The sequence below is a fragment of the Rutidosis leptorrhynchoides genome, chromosome 6, assembly GCF_046630445.1.
Source record: "Rutidosis leptorrhynchoides isolate AG116_Rl617_1_P2 chromosome 6, CSIRO_AGI_Rlap_v1, whole genome shotgun sequence".
NCBI lineage: Eukaryota > Viridiplantae > Streptophyta > Magnoliopsida > Asterales > Asteraceae > Rutidosis > Rutidosis leptorrhynchoides.
Window position 1 is genome coordinate 185,348,503 of NC_092338.1, and position 15,964 is coordinate 185,364,466.

Here is a 15,964-nt window from a genome sequence, read left to right on the forward strand (position 1 = left end):
AACCTAATGTAAGAAACAAAGATTTCTTGAGGTTGGATGATCACCTTACAAGATTGGAAGTGAGCTAGCAAACTTGAAAGTATTCTTGATTTTATGTAACTAGAACTTGTAGAATATATGAAGAACACTTAGAACTTGAAGATAGAACTTGAGAGAGATCAATTAGATGAAGAAAATTGAAGAATTAAAGTGTTTGTAGGTGTTTTTGGTCGTTGGTGTATGGATTAGATATAAAGGATATGTAATTTTGTTTTCATGTAAATAAGTCATGAATGATTACTCATATTTTTGTAATTTTATGAGATATTTCATGCTAGTTGCCAAATGATGGTTCCCACATGTGTTAGGTGACTCACATGGGCTGCTAAGAGCTGATCATTGGAGTGTATATACCAATAGTACATACATCTAAAAGCTGTGTATTATACGAGTACGAATACGGGTGCATACGAGTAGAATTGTTGATGAAACTGAACGAGGATGTAATTGTAAGCATTTTTGTTAAGTAGAAGTATTTTGATAAGTGTATTGAAGTCTTTCAAAAGTTTATAAATACATATTAAAATACTACATGTATATACATTTTAACTGAGTCGTTAAGTCATCGTTAGTCGTTACATGTAAGTGTTGTTTTGAAACCTTTAGGTTAACGATCTTGTTAAATGTTGTTAACCCAATGTTTATAATATCAAATGAGATTTTAAATTATTATATTATCATGAAATTATCATGTATGAATATCTCTTAATATGATATATATACCATTAAATGTCTTTACAACGATAATCGTTACATATATGTCTCGTTTAAAAATCATTAAGTTAGTAGTCTTGTTTTTACATATGTAGTTCATTGTTAATATACTTAATGATATGTTTACTTATCATAGTATCATGTTAACAATATATATATATCCATATATATATGTCATCATATAGTTTTTACAAGTTTTAACGTTCGTGAATCACCGGTCAACTTGGGTGGTCAATTGTCTATATGAAACATATTTCAATTAATCAAGTCTTAACAAGTTTGATTGCTTAACATGTTGGAAACATTTAATCATGTAAATATCAATCTCAATTAATATATATAAACATGGAAAATTTCGGGTCACTACACCTTGTACACCACATTTCGGGTGTGGTGTGGCAACGCTTCAGGGTTGTCATTCACTATGAGTATTTTGAGGCCATCTGGGTTGGTTACCCTTGAAAGAGTGACATATAGTTGACCGTGGCTGAAGACGGGTTTAGGCAAATAAACACCTACAAATTGGAGTGTTTGACCCTGGCTTTTGTTAATCGTCATTGCATAGCAGGGTTCTACGGGAAATTGTATCCTTTGCATAATGAACGGCCATTTGGATTCGGTAGAGGTGAGGACTATCCTTGGTATAATAGCCATGGTTCCTATGTGTGAGTCGTTTATAACCCTAGCATATAGAACAAATTTCTGAAACTCAGTTATAATTAAACGGGTTCCATTACACAGACCAGCGCTTGGGTTTATGTTGCATAAAAGCATGACAGGTTGCCCTATTTTTAGTTTGAGCTTGTGCGGAGGGACACCTGAGAAGTTCAACTTATTTAAGAATTCAACTGGATATGATTGATGTTTCTCTAATGCGTCAGTGGAACCTTTGCAAATTTCATCTGAGCTTTTATAGGGTTTTTTTTCACCATTTAGCCGTTTAAAGATATGCTTGTTAATCTCAGTGACATCATCATTTCTCGGGGTTAAAATTGCGCGTTCACGCAAATAATCTTCGTCGGTTTGTTTTAGGCTGAACTCTGGGAAAATAGCATCAACAATGGATTCAATTGGGCTTGGGTCCGGGGTTAGAAGGAACTCTTCTGGAATTTCAATCCATGTTGGTTCGTCCTCACCTTCTTTTGCATGCGCAGGTAGTTTACCATCTCCTATATCTAGGACCCATTGGTTGAACAATTGCTTGCGAGTATCAATCGTGCCATCACTGGTGTATTCATTCACTCTCATTATCCGTGATAGCGTATGAATTTGACAGAATTTCTATAGGTCGGATCGGTTGATGCAAGCTTGCACCACCTCTTGTCTTTTGCCTTTTGGTATCACGGGTAAAATCTGTCGAAAGTCTCCCCCAAGTAAAATAGGCATACCTCCAAAGAGTTTTCGTCTATTTTCTTCAGCTTTAGCGCCCAGAATATCTCGCAATGTTTTATCCAACGCTTCAAAAGCGTATCGCTGAGTCATTGGAGCTTCATCCCATATTATCAGTCTAACTTCATGGAGTAGTGCCGCCAAATGTGTGTTTTGTTTTATACCGCATGTGCTATTTTCAAACAATTCAAGGGGGATTACAAATCTGCTGTGTGCAGTCTTGCCATCTGGTAATAGCAAGGAAGCTATTCCCGTATTTTATAAGTGTTATGTTGTGGACGTTTAAAGTATTCAGCAGTTAATGTAAAGATATGTACAGGTGGTTAAAAAATTAATATGGTAACTGATTAGGTAGAGTATGAATACCTGATGAAGCAACGGCAAGTACAATCATTCGCTCTGACCTTAACTTGGTAAGGATGGTGTTGTATAAGAAAGTTTTCCCCGTGCCCCCTGGCCCGTACACAAAAAACAGGCCGCCTTCTTGTGCATTTACGGCTCCAATAACGCTTTCGTACACTTTAAGCTGACCAGGGTTCAAAGAGCTGTAAAGGCTGTCATGGACGGCCTTCAACTCTTGTATGTTGTAGTTTAACTCTTCTCGGATTAAACGGTTGTCTATATGGCGTATGAGGGATGGATCTGGTTGGGGCAGATCTGGAAAATCTGATAATGCCCTGCCTTTTTTGTTTAAAAGCATTTGTTTTTCTGCTAAGCAATAATTTTGAATCTGTGCCTCCATGAGAATCATATCTGGATACCTTAATTGTATTCGTTTTTTTATGCAGGATGTCATCCGATAATGCTTCCCAGCTAATTTCCCATAGTTTGAGTGGTTGGCTAAGATTACAAAAAAGTAACATCGTGACAAACAAATCACGAAGTTGAGCCCCTGACGCCCATAGTCTTGCCTCTGATATTGCTTCTGCCCATTCTTTGTCATCGTTGATTAGCCCGTATGCAAATCAGGTGTCTTTAAAGGTGTTGTGCACTGTGCCATCGAGTGTGCGAAGTTCCTCAAAAGAGCGGGGGCCTTTAACCACGTTTAACAACATTCTGAGATAGTACCTTTCCCCAGAGGCGGGGTGTGAATACACAATACGGCCTATGCAACCCCGTTGTTTTCTTGGTTCCCATGTTTTTGTAGTCTGATTCCAAACATAATGTGTAGGTATCTTCGCGTAAGTCAGTTTTCGTGCATTTGGGTCACGCTTGTTAAGCTCAAACCATTGAGTGAACATCGTTTCCTTGATACTTTCCCTATGTAGTAGTGCAGGGAGGCTCTCGAAATCGTGAAGTGTGATTGTGTGATGGTTTGGTAGATGATAGGATAACTTCAACACTGATGGTTGTGAAAAGTGGATGTCGAATGAAAACATCCGCCATACAGCCTCACATGGAGATATATAACTACAATCCAAGTAATTCTTGATTTCGTCAACCTCAATTATTGTTTCAACGGATGATTCACCAGTTCGTGTGAGATTCTCCTGGATAACAATGGTTGCTCTGTCTGGCCCTTTGTTTAGTTATTTAAATAAGTACTTTATTGCCCAAGATCTGTTGCACCACTCGACGTTTATATGGGCATTGTATTTGAGGAGTAGATACCGATTGTAAGGGACGACGAAACTGTTGTCAAGTGTCGCCTTTCCTTTAATGACCTTTATTCCATTGTTGCGGCGTCTAAAGTGAAACGACCCGTCCTAATCCATAAGGACGAATACAATAACAAATGATTACATTGCGAAGTACTTGACCTCTATATGATACATTTTACAAACATTGCATTCGCTTTTTTTTTAAAAGACAAACTTTCTTTACATCGAAAGTTGACTGCATGCATATCCTTTCATAATATATCCAACTATAATTGACTTAATAATAATCTTGATGAACTCAACAACTCGAATGCAAAGTCTTTTGAAATATGTCATGAATGACTCCAAGTAATGTCTCTAAAATGAGCAAATGCACAGCGGAAGATTTCTTTCATACCTGAGAATAAACATGCTTTCAAGTGTCAACCAAAAGGTTGGTGAGTTCATTAGTTTTTCATAAATAATCATTTCCATTAATTTAATAGACCACAAGATTTTCATTTCTCATAAATATCATGCACCTGCATAAAAATCATTCATATGGATTGAACACCTGGTAACCGACATTAACAAAATACATCTAGAATATCCCCATATATAAATATCGAAGTACTAAAGCAGTTCAAATTCTCTGACTGGGGCGTGTCAAAGCCCATAGATCTATCTTTAGGATTCGCGTCAATTGGTGGCAATTATAATAAACACCAATTCTTAGGCTACCAAGTTCAACAAGGGCGATATCCGGTATAACAATTCAACCATAGAATGTAGTTTCGATTACTTGCGTCTATTTCGTAAAACAGTTATAAAAGCGCATGTATTCTCAGTCCCAAAAATATATATTGCAAAAGCATTTAAAAATAGAGTAATGAAACTAACAATACAATATTTTGTAGTAAAAATATTCATACGACGATACTGAACAATGCAGGGTTGGCCTCGGATTCACGAACCTATATCATTATATATATATATATATATATATATATATATATATATATATATATATATATATATATATATATATATATATATATATATATTAACACATATAATTGTAATCAAACAAATTTATATATACATATTTATTAGTGATATCATTTTATATTAATAAGTTGTATTTTTCATAAATGTATTCATTTTATGTACTTTAAATAAATAAAAATTGTAGTTATATTATATATATTAAGTATAGTTTTATATAGCTATTAGTAACTTGATAAAATAATATTAATGTTAAAAATAATAATAATAATGATAATAAAAAATAATAATGATAATAATAATACTAATAATAATAATAACTATGATAATAATAAACTTTACTACTAATGATAATAATGATGATAATAATAATAATAATAATAATAAGAGTAATAATAATAATAATAATAATAATAATAATAATAATAATAATAATAATAATATTAATAATAATAATAATAATAATAATAATAATGATATTACTAATACTAACAATAGTGTTAATAATATTAATTGTATGAATGATACTAATAATTATATTTTTAATATTTATAATAATCTAATAACGATAATAATTAATAACAATAATAATAATAATAATAAGAATAATAATAATAATAATAATAATAATAATAATAATAATAATAATAATAATAATAATAATAATAATAATATTGAGTAATAAGTAAACTACCTCAAAGAAGTAGCCATAAAAAAAATGCCCAAGTCCGGGTTTGAACTCAAGACCTCCCGGTTAAACACAACAACACAAACCCTTCCTCTGTCTTTTCTACTTTCATCCATAAACTAAATCTATTTAACCCATTTATTTGTTTTCATCTTCTTCATAACAACCATCATAAGATCATGATTATCATTATCATTTTCATGTATATCGAAACCTAGTCTCATCATAATCATTATCAACGTCATCATCAACATCATTATCTTAATAATGTTCACTAATCATCATCATTATCTTCATCTCCGTTTCATATATTCTTACAACCATCGGTCCAATCATGGAGAAACTAGATTTTTTTTATGGCCCAACTGAAATTAGAATATGGTGGCCCAACAGTTATCTAAATCGAAACCCATAAATCGGTTTTTAATAAGCCTAAGAATATAAAACAGCCCCAAACAATTTCAGTTCATTATCTAGACCTTAAACCAATATTTCATAATCATAGTTCATCATTTATCATCTTCGTGTTTGTTATCCACCATCATTAACTTCAACATCGATATACTCTTCTCATCATCATCGTTGTTTCATCATAACCGAATGTTACTACCAATACGTATAATCCAACAATATATATAGAGTAGTTAGAGTTAGAGAGATGTGATAAGTTGATACTCCTAAATTTCGTTCAATCAATTGGTAAGGGTAGCGGAATTGGGAGTTTTAAAACTTTATTGACAAGAAATAAAGTGTTAGCAAAAATGACCAAGGTAACCCCATGATACTTGATCTTCACACACGTTTCAAATACTACAGACTTTAATGGACCCATCTTGCCTTTATTATTCCACTAAGTATAAAATAATAGAACATAATCATAACTTGGTCTCCATATCATAAATTATACTTGAATATCTTCAATACTTGGTACCTCTATTCGGTGTAATTTTTGTATGCCACGTCATACCAAAAATCGAGCATAACCTTCAAGGCTGTTATTCAGCTGCATCAGGAGGTCCGTAGCAGCAACAATACAGTGGGTGTCGATGGGTTTCGAATGTAATAGAAACAGAAACAAGCAAACTGCAGAAAGATATGGGGTGTTAGACTGTCGCGAGTTCGAGGAAATTAAGAGAGAGAGAGAGAAAGAGATGAAAAGGGTGACGGGTTATGGTGGCTCGTTGGTGGTGTTGGGTATTGTGAGAGATAGAGGTTAAACAGAAAAAGAACTCGATCCTGTGGTGTAGGTGGCTGAAGTTCATGGGTGGCGGTATTTGTGATTCAAATGGAAATATAAAAGGGAAAAGGGTTGGTAGTGGCGTCTCTTGATTGGCATGGTGATGGGTGACGTTTTTAATAGGTGAACCTTAAGTGGTGGTCTTGTTCATGGTCTTCACGAAGTAGATAATAAGAAAGTATAGTCAATGTTGGTTAAATAATGGAAGTGGTGGCGGTGATGGTGGACATGGTGTTGGTTTAGTAACAAGATGTTTAGTAGCAGTAATACGTAAACTTGGTGCTGGGTCTTGGGTTGATTACGCATCACAACAGAAAATAGAATAGCACGAAACATTTTGGTTAGTGTTCATGATGATTGGTTCGTTTGATGACTGATAAAAGGTGGTGGGTTTTCCTTTAACAAATTAGAAATAAAATGAGAAAGATGGAAATCGTGGGTGATCTTCGTGAGTGGTGAACTACAGCTGTGGTGGCCGGATGTGGTGGTGGCGAAGGAGAGGTGACTGTGAGGTGATGGTGAAAGGAATCAGTGAAGGTGATTGTAAAACAAATGGTAGTGCTTCGGTTTTTAAGATGGTAGGTGTGGTTACATATCATTCTATGTATGTATATATGATGTGTATGAATTATTTAGAAGAAGGAAACAATTAAGAAACACAGTACATTATGATTTTTATAATACAATTTAAATAAACGTGTGAATCATAATAAAAAGTGTTGAATAAAAAGTGTGAATCAAGAACTGCCGACAGTTTTAACGGGCTATTATATCGTGCCCCGTTGTTCACTCAGTGGCGAATAAAAAGTGTTCAGAAAAATCTCAAATTTTTACAGTAACTATATTTATTTATTTTGGTCATTATGGTATAAAATTCAATCATTAATTTAATAAATAAAAATTACATTAACTGTCCCTCTCATTTATGGGTGAAATATAAAAAGTGTTAAAATTTAATAACTAGATTCTAAATAAATTTTTTAGTAAGCCTAAAATTTATAGAACTCATTTTCGGATCACCGTTTATTTTAAAATAATATAAGCTTGAATTTAACTCTCTTAATATCAATCGGAACATCAAACGAGTATTACAATCATTTAATATTTATTTTTAATATACTTTATTTATATATATAGATATCTTTTAAATAATAATTATTATAATATCATATATTAATTCAAATAACTAAATTTGGTAATATTGCAAATTACAATTATATATATACTATATATTTAAATACATACATTTCTATTTACAAATAAACGTTCGTGAATCGTCGGAACTGGTTGAAGGTCAAACGATTTCCTAAAATAGTTCAAAAATTTTGAAATTCAATTTAGTAGACTTTGCTTATCATGTCGAAAACAAATAAAGATTAAGTTTAAATTTGATCGAAAATTTCCGGGTCGTCACAGTACCTACCCGTTAAAGAAATTTCGTCCCGAAATTTGATTGGATTGGTTATGGCTGACAATAATTATGTTTTCATTACGTATACGAGCTGAAAATTAGAGTTTTATCATCTGCGAGTAATATAGATAAATCAATTTGATGTCGTGAAGAGTACGAGTGAAATTATCACAAAATATTGAGATAGAGATTTAACTTTTGACGTAGTCACGGTTGATTTTCAGAATTCAAGGAATTTAAAAGAAAATCTTTGGAAATCTATAAGATCTGACTCTTCGGGATTTAAGGAAAATGCTATTGTTCTGACTAATAATTCACTATAAATCTACTCCCTTCGTTTCCTTTATATTTTGGAGTTCTATCCTTTTTTTTTTCTCTTCTCGACTTTAAGTCAAGCGAATAATGGTCTAGAATCCGCAGGTATGAAGTTCGAATGAACATGACCAATATTCTAAGAGAGTGTTTGTAATAGCATGATATTGACTGGTTAATTTACCAGAATTCAAGAGAAGAGATAGAACTATCAGGAAGATATATTCTTGATATGTTTGAAGATTAGGTAGAATGTAAGAGTGGTGTAACATGGAACATGATGACGTTATGATCTGTGAATCATCACGTTCCATTAGAAACTCAGCATGACTTACTATAATATAATCACATTGATCAAGTGTCATTATATTATACTAACTCATGCTTCAGTTTCCAACACTACTTCAGAATTCATTCATAGTTTATACTTAGATTTTACAGAAATTTCCAGTATAATGTATTACAGATAGCACGAAGAGGTATATAATTTCGGACAACAATATTTATGAAAATATCCTCAGAAATATCGAAGATATTTATGATGATATTTTGGAATTTCTAAGTTCGAAGGTTGATGAAGAAATTTTTTTTGCAAGATTTTAACATGACCTCGGAGCAAGATATTCTCTAAGGATTTCATCGGATCAAGAATTACATGAATCCTTTGAATATAGGGTTTGGTCCTTGTATTTATCCTTGGTCTCCTTCATGGTTAGCTCAATATGTTTTTCATTACCAAATTTTCTATCGAGCGTTCCTAACACTCCTTTCTTTATCATCAAACTTTTGGCCGTTTAGACCATCTACCATTTTTCTGTTTCCTCTGCATTTAATGCTACCATATATGAATCATTGGTTATCAATCCGAGGTGGTTTTAAGAGAATTATGTTTTTAGATGATTAAACGCTGATGGTAATATGGTGAAATATAAAAGGTTCCCCGGTAACAATAAAAGAGCACGTATATATATCAAAGTTATAATAAGGTTGTTTCGAACGAAAAGTCGAAGTTGATTTGCTGGAGCTATGACAAAATTTGCTACTTTGGAAAGGGATTTCAAAGTTAATTTCGGTAATAACGACGCCAAGGGACTATAGATTCGAGTTAAACTTCTATTTAGGTTCCGAGAGTTTTCCAGGTGTATGAATGTATGTATAAATCTTTTCCTTCCGTAGATGAGGTTTGGTTGGTTCATCCTCTCGATTGAGGTGTTTTCAAGGATCATGAAAGGTTTGAACGCAGATTGTAATCGTCAAGATACAAATGAGGTTTAAGATGAAATCAAGTGGCAAACTTGAAGATTTTTTTTTTTTTAGTTTCATATGTTATAATCAATATTTTAATTCATTTTAATTGTCCAAATGTTATTAGCCCACAGTCGATAGTCCACAGTTGACAGTCCAATAATTCATATATAGTTTAATATATAATATTCGAATTAATTAATACGTATCGTGACCCGTGTACATGTCTCAGACTCGATCACAACTCAAAGTATATATATTATTTAAAAATTAACCTCAACCCTGTATAGCTAACTAGATCATTACTGCATATAGAGTGTCTATGGTTATTCCAAATAATATATATAGATGCGTCGATATGATATGTCAAAACTTTGTATACGTGTCCCGATATTTAAAGTGCGTAAAATAAATAACAGAAATTAAATGACGATAAATAAAATTGTGATAATTAAATTGAGATAAATAAACTGCGATAAATAAAATGTAATCAGTTAGCTAGGATTTTGTTAGCGTGGATTCTTAACAAAATTTTCTCATGGTTAATTTGTTTGTTTCTAACAAATTTTATTTTTGTCCAATGTTTTCTTCATTATGCCACTTGTTGGATTCTGATAGATCAAAATCTAAATATGAAATTGAATGAAAAGGTTTATTCTGCAGTGAACGGATACGTATATCGGTGGTTGTTAATAGGATAGTAAATGACTGTTGAATCAGATTCGAAGAATGTACAGTGTAACTTATTAATGCGAAATCTAAATATTCCTCGGGTATTACCTACCCGTTAAAATATTTTCACCATTAACAGTTTGTACAATAAAAAATTTTTAATTACAATCTTTATGAAAACATATATACATATATATTTTCTTCAGACGTAACCATGGATTTATTGAGTCAATGTGATATTAAACTTATCAAATTTATGGCTAGAACTAGAGTACATAATCTCTAAAACATTAGAGATTACATAATCACCATGAAGGACGAAGATATTTTATGTAGAACGATTCGTAGAACGATGATTATGTTTGAGATATAGATTGCTAGGTTGAGACGTGTGATGATGTTGTTGTTGTTGGTACTGGTTATGCTGCTGGTGCTGCTGATGGTGGTACTGTTGGTGCCGGTGATGTTGCTGAAGCTGGTACATTTTGCACCATATTTTCCAAGGCTACAACTCGGGCGCGAAGCTCGTTGACTTCTTCTATTATTCCGTGATGATTGTCGGTCAGAATGAGCAGATGAATAAGATCTAGAATTCGAGATAGTATATAATCATGACGTGATACTCTGGAAATGAGAGAGAAAATGGTATTACGAACAGGTTCGCTGGTAAGTGCTTCAGGTTCTTCACCAAGAGGTGAATTCGGTGGGTAGAAGGGATCGCCTTCTGTAGTGACCCGAACTTTTCCATGTTTATATATATTAATTGAGATTGATATTTACATGATTAAATGTTTCCAACATGTTAAGCAATCAAACTTGTTAAGACTTGATTAATTGAAATATGTTTCATATAGACAATTGACCACCCAAGTTGACCGGCGATTCACGAACGTTAAAACTTGTAAAAACGACATGACGATATATATATGGATATACATATGGTTAACATGAGATTATGATAAGTAAGCATCTCCATAAGTATATTAACAATGAGTTATATACATATAAACAAGACTACTAACTTAGGGATTTTGAAACGAGACATATATGTAACGATTATCGTTGTAACGACATTTAAATGTATATATATCATATTAAGATATATTAATATATCATAATATCATGATAATATAATAATTTAACATCTCATTAGATATAATAAACAATGGGTTAACAACATTAATTGAGATCGTTAACTTAAAGGTTTCAAAACAACACTTTAAGATTATACGACGCATGATTTGGAATTAGGCGCGGTTGTTTTTGCATTAAAGACTTGGAGGCACTACTTATATGGGGTCAAAAGTATTATATATACCGACCACAAAAGTCTTCAACACATATTTAATCAGAAACAACTGAATATGAGACAGCGTAGGTGGATTGAATTGTTGAATGATTACGACTTTGAGATTCGTTACCACCCGGGGAAGGCAAATGTGGTAGCCGATGCCTTGAGCAGGAAGGACAGAGAACCCATTCGAGTAAAATCTATGAATATAATGATTCATAATAACCTTACTACTCAAATAAAGGAGGCGCAACAAGGAGTTTTAAAAGAAGGAAATTTAAAGGATGAAATACCCAAAGGATCGGAGCAGCATCTTAATATTCGGGAAGACGGAATCCGGTATAGGGCTGAAAGGATTTGGGTACCAAAATTTGGAGATATGAGAGAAATGGTACTTAGAGAAGCTCATAAAACCAGATACTCAATACATCCTGGAACGGGGAAGATGTACAAGGATCTCAAGAAACATTTTTGGTGGCCGGGTATGAAAGCCGATGTTGCTAAATACGTAGGAGAATGTTTGACGTGTTCTAAGGTCAAAGCTGAGCATCAGAAACCATCAGGTCTACTTCAACAACCCGAAATCCCAGAATGGAAATGGGAAAACATTACCATGGATTTCATCACTAAATTGCCAAGGACTGCAAGTGGTTATGATACTATTTGGGTAATAGTTGATCGTCTCTGATAATGCTAAAAACGAACATATATTTCATAGCATTATTCCTCAAGAAAGACAAGCTTTTAGTTGCAATTGTTCTATTTACAAGAGATATTCGTTTAAATAATAAAAGGTGAAGACAAAAGACAGATTCGACAAATTGTAGACAAAAAGGTCCAAAGAGCTATAAAGTACAAGATACAACTAAAAAGGTTCAAAATATTGATGAGGAACGTCTCAAAATGACAAGAGTACAAGTTGCGGAACGCAAAGTACGCGATTTAAAATAATACGCGAGGACGTCCGAAAATCCGGAACCGGGACCTGAGCCAAGAAGAAACGCCCGACGCAACGGACCAAAAATATCTAGTCTACTATGCACAAGAATATAATATAATATATATATAATTATATATAATTATATATTATATATATTATTATTATTATATTACGTCGGCAAGAAGAAAACAAAAGTAGTTGGCTGAATCCAGGGTGGCCATGCGACTCGCATGGCCAGAAGCACAAAACCATGCGAGTCGCATGGTGTAAGATTGCTGGTCAGGTCCTATAAATAGCCAGTTTTCTGACGAGTTAAAGACAATCATTTTTTTCTTCTCTTCATACGAAGTAATATATTTATATTTATAATTTATATTTTAATTTTAATTATAATTCTAATAATAAGGGTATGTTAGCGAATGTTGTAAGGGTGTAAGTCGAAATTCTGTCCGTGTAACGCTACGCTATTTTTAATCATTGTAAGTTATGTTCAACCTTTTTATATTAATGTCTCGTAGCTAAGTTATTATTATGCTTGTTTAAAACGAAGTAATCATGATGTTGGGCTAATTACTAAAATTGGGTAATTGGGCTTTGTACCATAATTGGGGTTTGGACAAAAGAACGACACTTGTGGAAACTAGACTATGGGCTATTAATGGGCTTTATATTTGTTTAACTAAATGAAAGTTTGTTAATGTTAATATAAAGATTTACAATTGGGCGTCCCTATAAATTACCATATACACTCGATCGGACACGATGGGCGGGGTATTTATATGTACGAATAATCGTTCATTTAACCGGACACGGGAATGGATTAATAGCCACTAGAATAATTAAAACAGGGGTGAAATTACATTCAAGGGTAATTGGTGTAATTGTTAACAAAGTAGTAAAACCTTGGTTTACACGCAGTCGATAACCTGGTGTATTCATTAAACAAAGTATTAAAACCTTGTTACAATTCGAATCCCCAATTAGTTGGAATATTTATCTTCGGGTATAATAATAATTTGACAAGGACACTTGCAATTTATATTTATGACTGATGGACTGTTATGGACAAAAACCAGACGGACATATTGAATAATCCAGGACAAAGGACAATTAACCCAAGGGCATAAAACTAAAATCAACACGTCAAACATCATGATTACGGAAGTTTAAATAAGCATAATTCTTTTATTTCATATTTAATTTCCTTTATTTTATATTTAATTGCACTTCTAATTATCGCACTTTTATTTATTGTTATTTTATATTTAATCGCACTTTTAATTATCGTACTTTTAATTATCGCAATTTAATTTTATCGCATTTTTATTATTCGCAATTTCATTATCGTTATTTACTTTACGCTTTAATTTAAAGTCTTGTATTTATTTTATATTTTACATTAGGTTTTAACTGCGACTAAAGTTTTAAAATCGACAAACCGGTCATTAAACGGTAAAAACCCCCCTTTATAATAATAATATTACTTAATTATATATTTGTATTTTTATAAAAGTAAACTAATATAGCGTTGAGCTTTGCTTAAAGATTTCCCTGTGGAACGAACCGGACTTACTAAAAACTACACTACTGTACGATTAGGTACACTGCCTATAAGTGTTGTAGCAAGGTTTAAGTATATCCATTCTATAAATAAATAAATATCTTGTGTAAAATTGTATCGTATTTAATAGTATTTTTCTGCTAAAAATTAATAGTATTTTATACCCCTCTGCTTTGACATCAAGTATTTTTGGCGCCGCTGCCGGGGATCGCTCGAAGCGAAACGCCATATTTTTAATTTTTAAGTTATAATTAGTTTTTGTAAAATTTATATTTTTGTTTAAATAATAAAAAAAAAAAAAAAAAAAAAAAAAAAAAAAAAAAAAAATATACTTATATATATTTTTAAGATTTTTATTTACAAAATTATCAAATATTTCTATTTTTAGTTTTATAAAAATATAAGTTTTTATTTAAACTATATAAATATTTTATATTAAATAGAAAAACAGAAAAAAAAAAAAAAAAAAAAAAATAATAATAATAATAATCGGGCCAAGGTACTGTAGCAGCCCAACTTTTGGCCTGGATCCGAACACCATGCGAGTCGCATGGCATTTCAACTAAACCCCATGCGACTCGCATGAGGGGTCTGACAGGACCACATCTGAACCCTAATTTCGTAATAATTACGGATATTATTTATTATTATTATTTAAACCCTAGTTTTATTTATTATTATTAATTAAGTTTTAGTTATTTAAATTAATTATTACTTTTAACTAGTTTTAATTATATAATACTTAATACTTTAAATTATAAAATATAAAAATAATATTTTTATAAAATCTAATATTTTTATAACTTTTAATAACTTTTAATATTTTGTACCTTTTTAATCGTTGTAGCGTAATATTTGTATTTCTAACTCATATTTAATTTTAAACTTAGTTTTTGCTATAGTTATTTTTACTCCTAGATTTTTAGGCTTTGCCGTAAAATTCCTTAAGAGCTTTTTCTTTAGACTAAGATTTAGGTGCTTTAGAATTTTGCGACGTCTTTTTACGTTTTAGTTTCTTTTTAAGTTATTTCCATTTGGGATTTAGTTTTTCCTGTAAGCTTTAATATTTTTAGACCTTTTACTATGTATCAATTATCATTTCAATTAGTAATATCAATTTGCGATTATAATTTTAAGTTAGTTGTAGTAATAAGGTTAAATTAGTTAAGTATTTTTTTAAGTTTTGATAAGTTTCTTTTATTTTTCCGTCACCTTTTATTTTTCAACCATTTTTCTTTTTCGACCTTTTTCGACGAACTCTTTTTCTCTCTTATTTCTCGCCATTCTAGTTTTTAGGACTTAGAATTTTTTCTACTTCTTATCTAAATTTCTTAAAATTACGAAAATTTATTTTGAGTAGTTAAATTAATAGACATCAAAATTTTCTGGTTCGTAGTAATAGTTGGATTTGTACGTGGACCGGGTTATTGGAGCCAAACAGTCCTCAATTATATTGAGACCAAACGAATCCTGCCCCTCTGCTGCATCTTTTGGCTATTCGAAACGTGGGCAAAATCAGAAAAGTCTATTGATTGGATAACTTATTATAATTTTTCTTTCCTTTTAAAAACTAATAGGATATTCTGTGAATGCACCGAGCAAGACGTTCATCACCTTTTGTACGTTCACCACCTGTAACTCGATCAAGACATCGTTTAACAAATATAACCGCCGTTGATTTTTCTTTAGAATCGTCATCCAGTCGACCAAGTACTTCAGTTCAAATTTCCGATAATCCAGTTTTTGAAACAAACCTCACAATTGAGAATCCAGAAAATATTCAGGAACGGTTCATAGATCCTGAACCACTAAACTTTCCTCCGGAACCACAAATCATTCAAACAGAGATTGTTGAGGAACGAACTATTAAATCAGAATCA

General features: G+C 32.1%; 2 protein-coding genes across 2 annotated transcripts; both read right to left on the minus strand.

Annotated features, from left to right (window-relative positions):
* Positions 1-1,116: 1,116 nt before the first annotated feature.
* Positions 1,117-2,001, minus strand: LOC139854300 (uncharacterized). Its single transcript, XM_071843611.1, has one exon. The coding sequence runs from the start codon at positions 1,999-2,001 to the stop codon at positions 1,117-1,119; it is 885 nt and encodes a 294-aa protein (XP_071699712.1).
* Positions 2,002-2,034: 33 nt separating this feature from the next.
* LOC139854301 (uncharacterized) lies at positions 2,035-3,085 on the minus strand. The gene is made up of 2 exons (XM_071843613.1): positions 2,509-3,085; positions 2,035-2,369 (listed from the first exon to the last, which is right to left on the minus strand). The coding sequence occupies exons 1-2, from the start codon at positions 3,083-3,085 to the stop codon at positions 2,035-2,037; spliced, it is 912 nt and encodes a 303-aa protein (XP_071699714.1).
* Positions 3,086-15,964: the final 12,879 nt, after the last annotated feature.

Coding starts and splice junctions, on each gene's coding strand:
- LOC139854300 (XM_071843611.1), bottom strand. CDS start 2,001: ATGAGAGTGAATGAATACACCAGTGATGGCACGATTGATACTCGCAAG.
- LOC139854301 (XM_071843613.1), bottom strand. CDS start 3,085: ATGACAAAGAATGGGCAGAAGCAATATCAGAGGCAAGACTATGGGCGT. Junction 2,370..2,508: donor ACTTGCCGTTGCTTCATCAG/GTATTCATACTC, acceptor TGCTATTACCAG/ATGGCAAGACTGCACACAGC.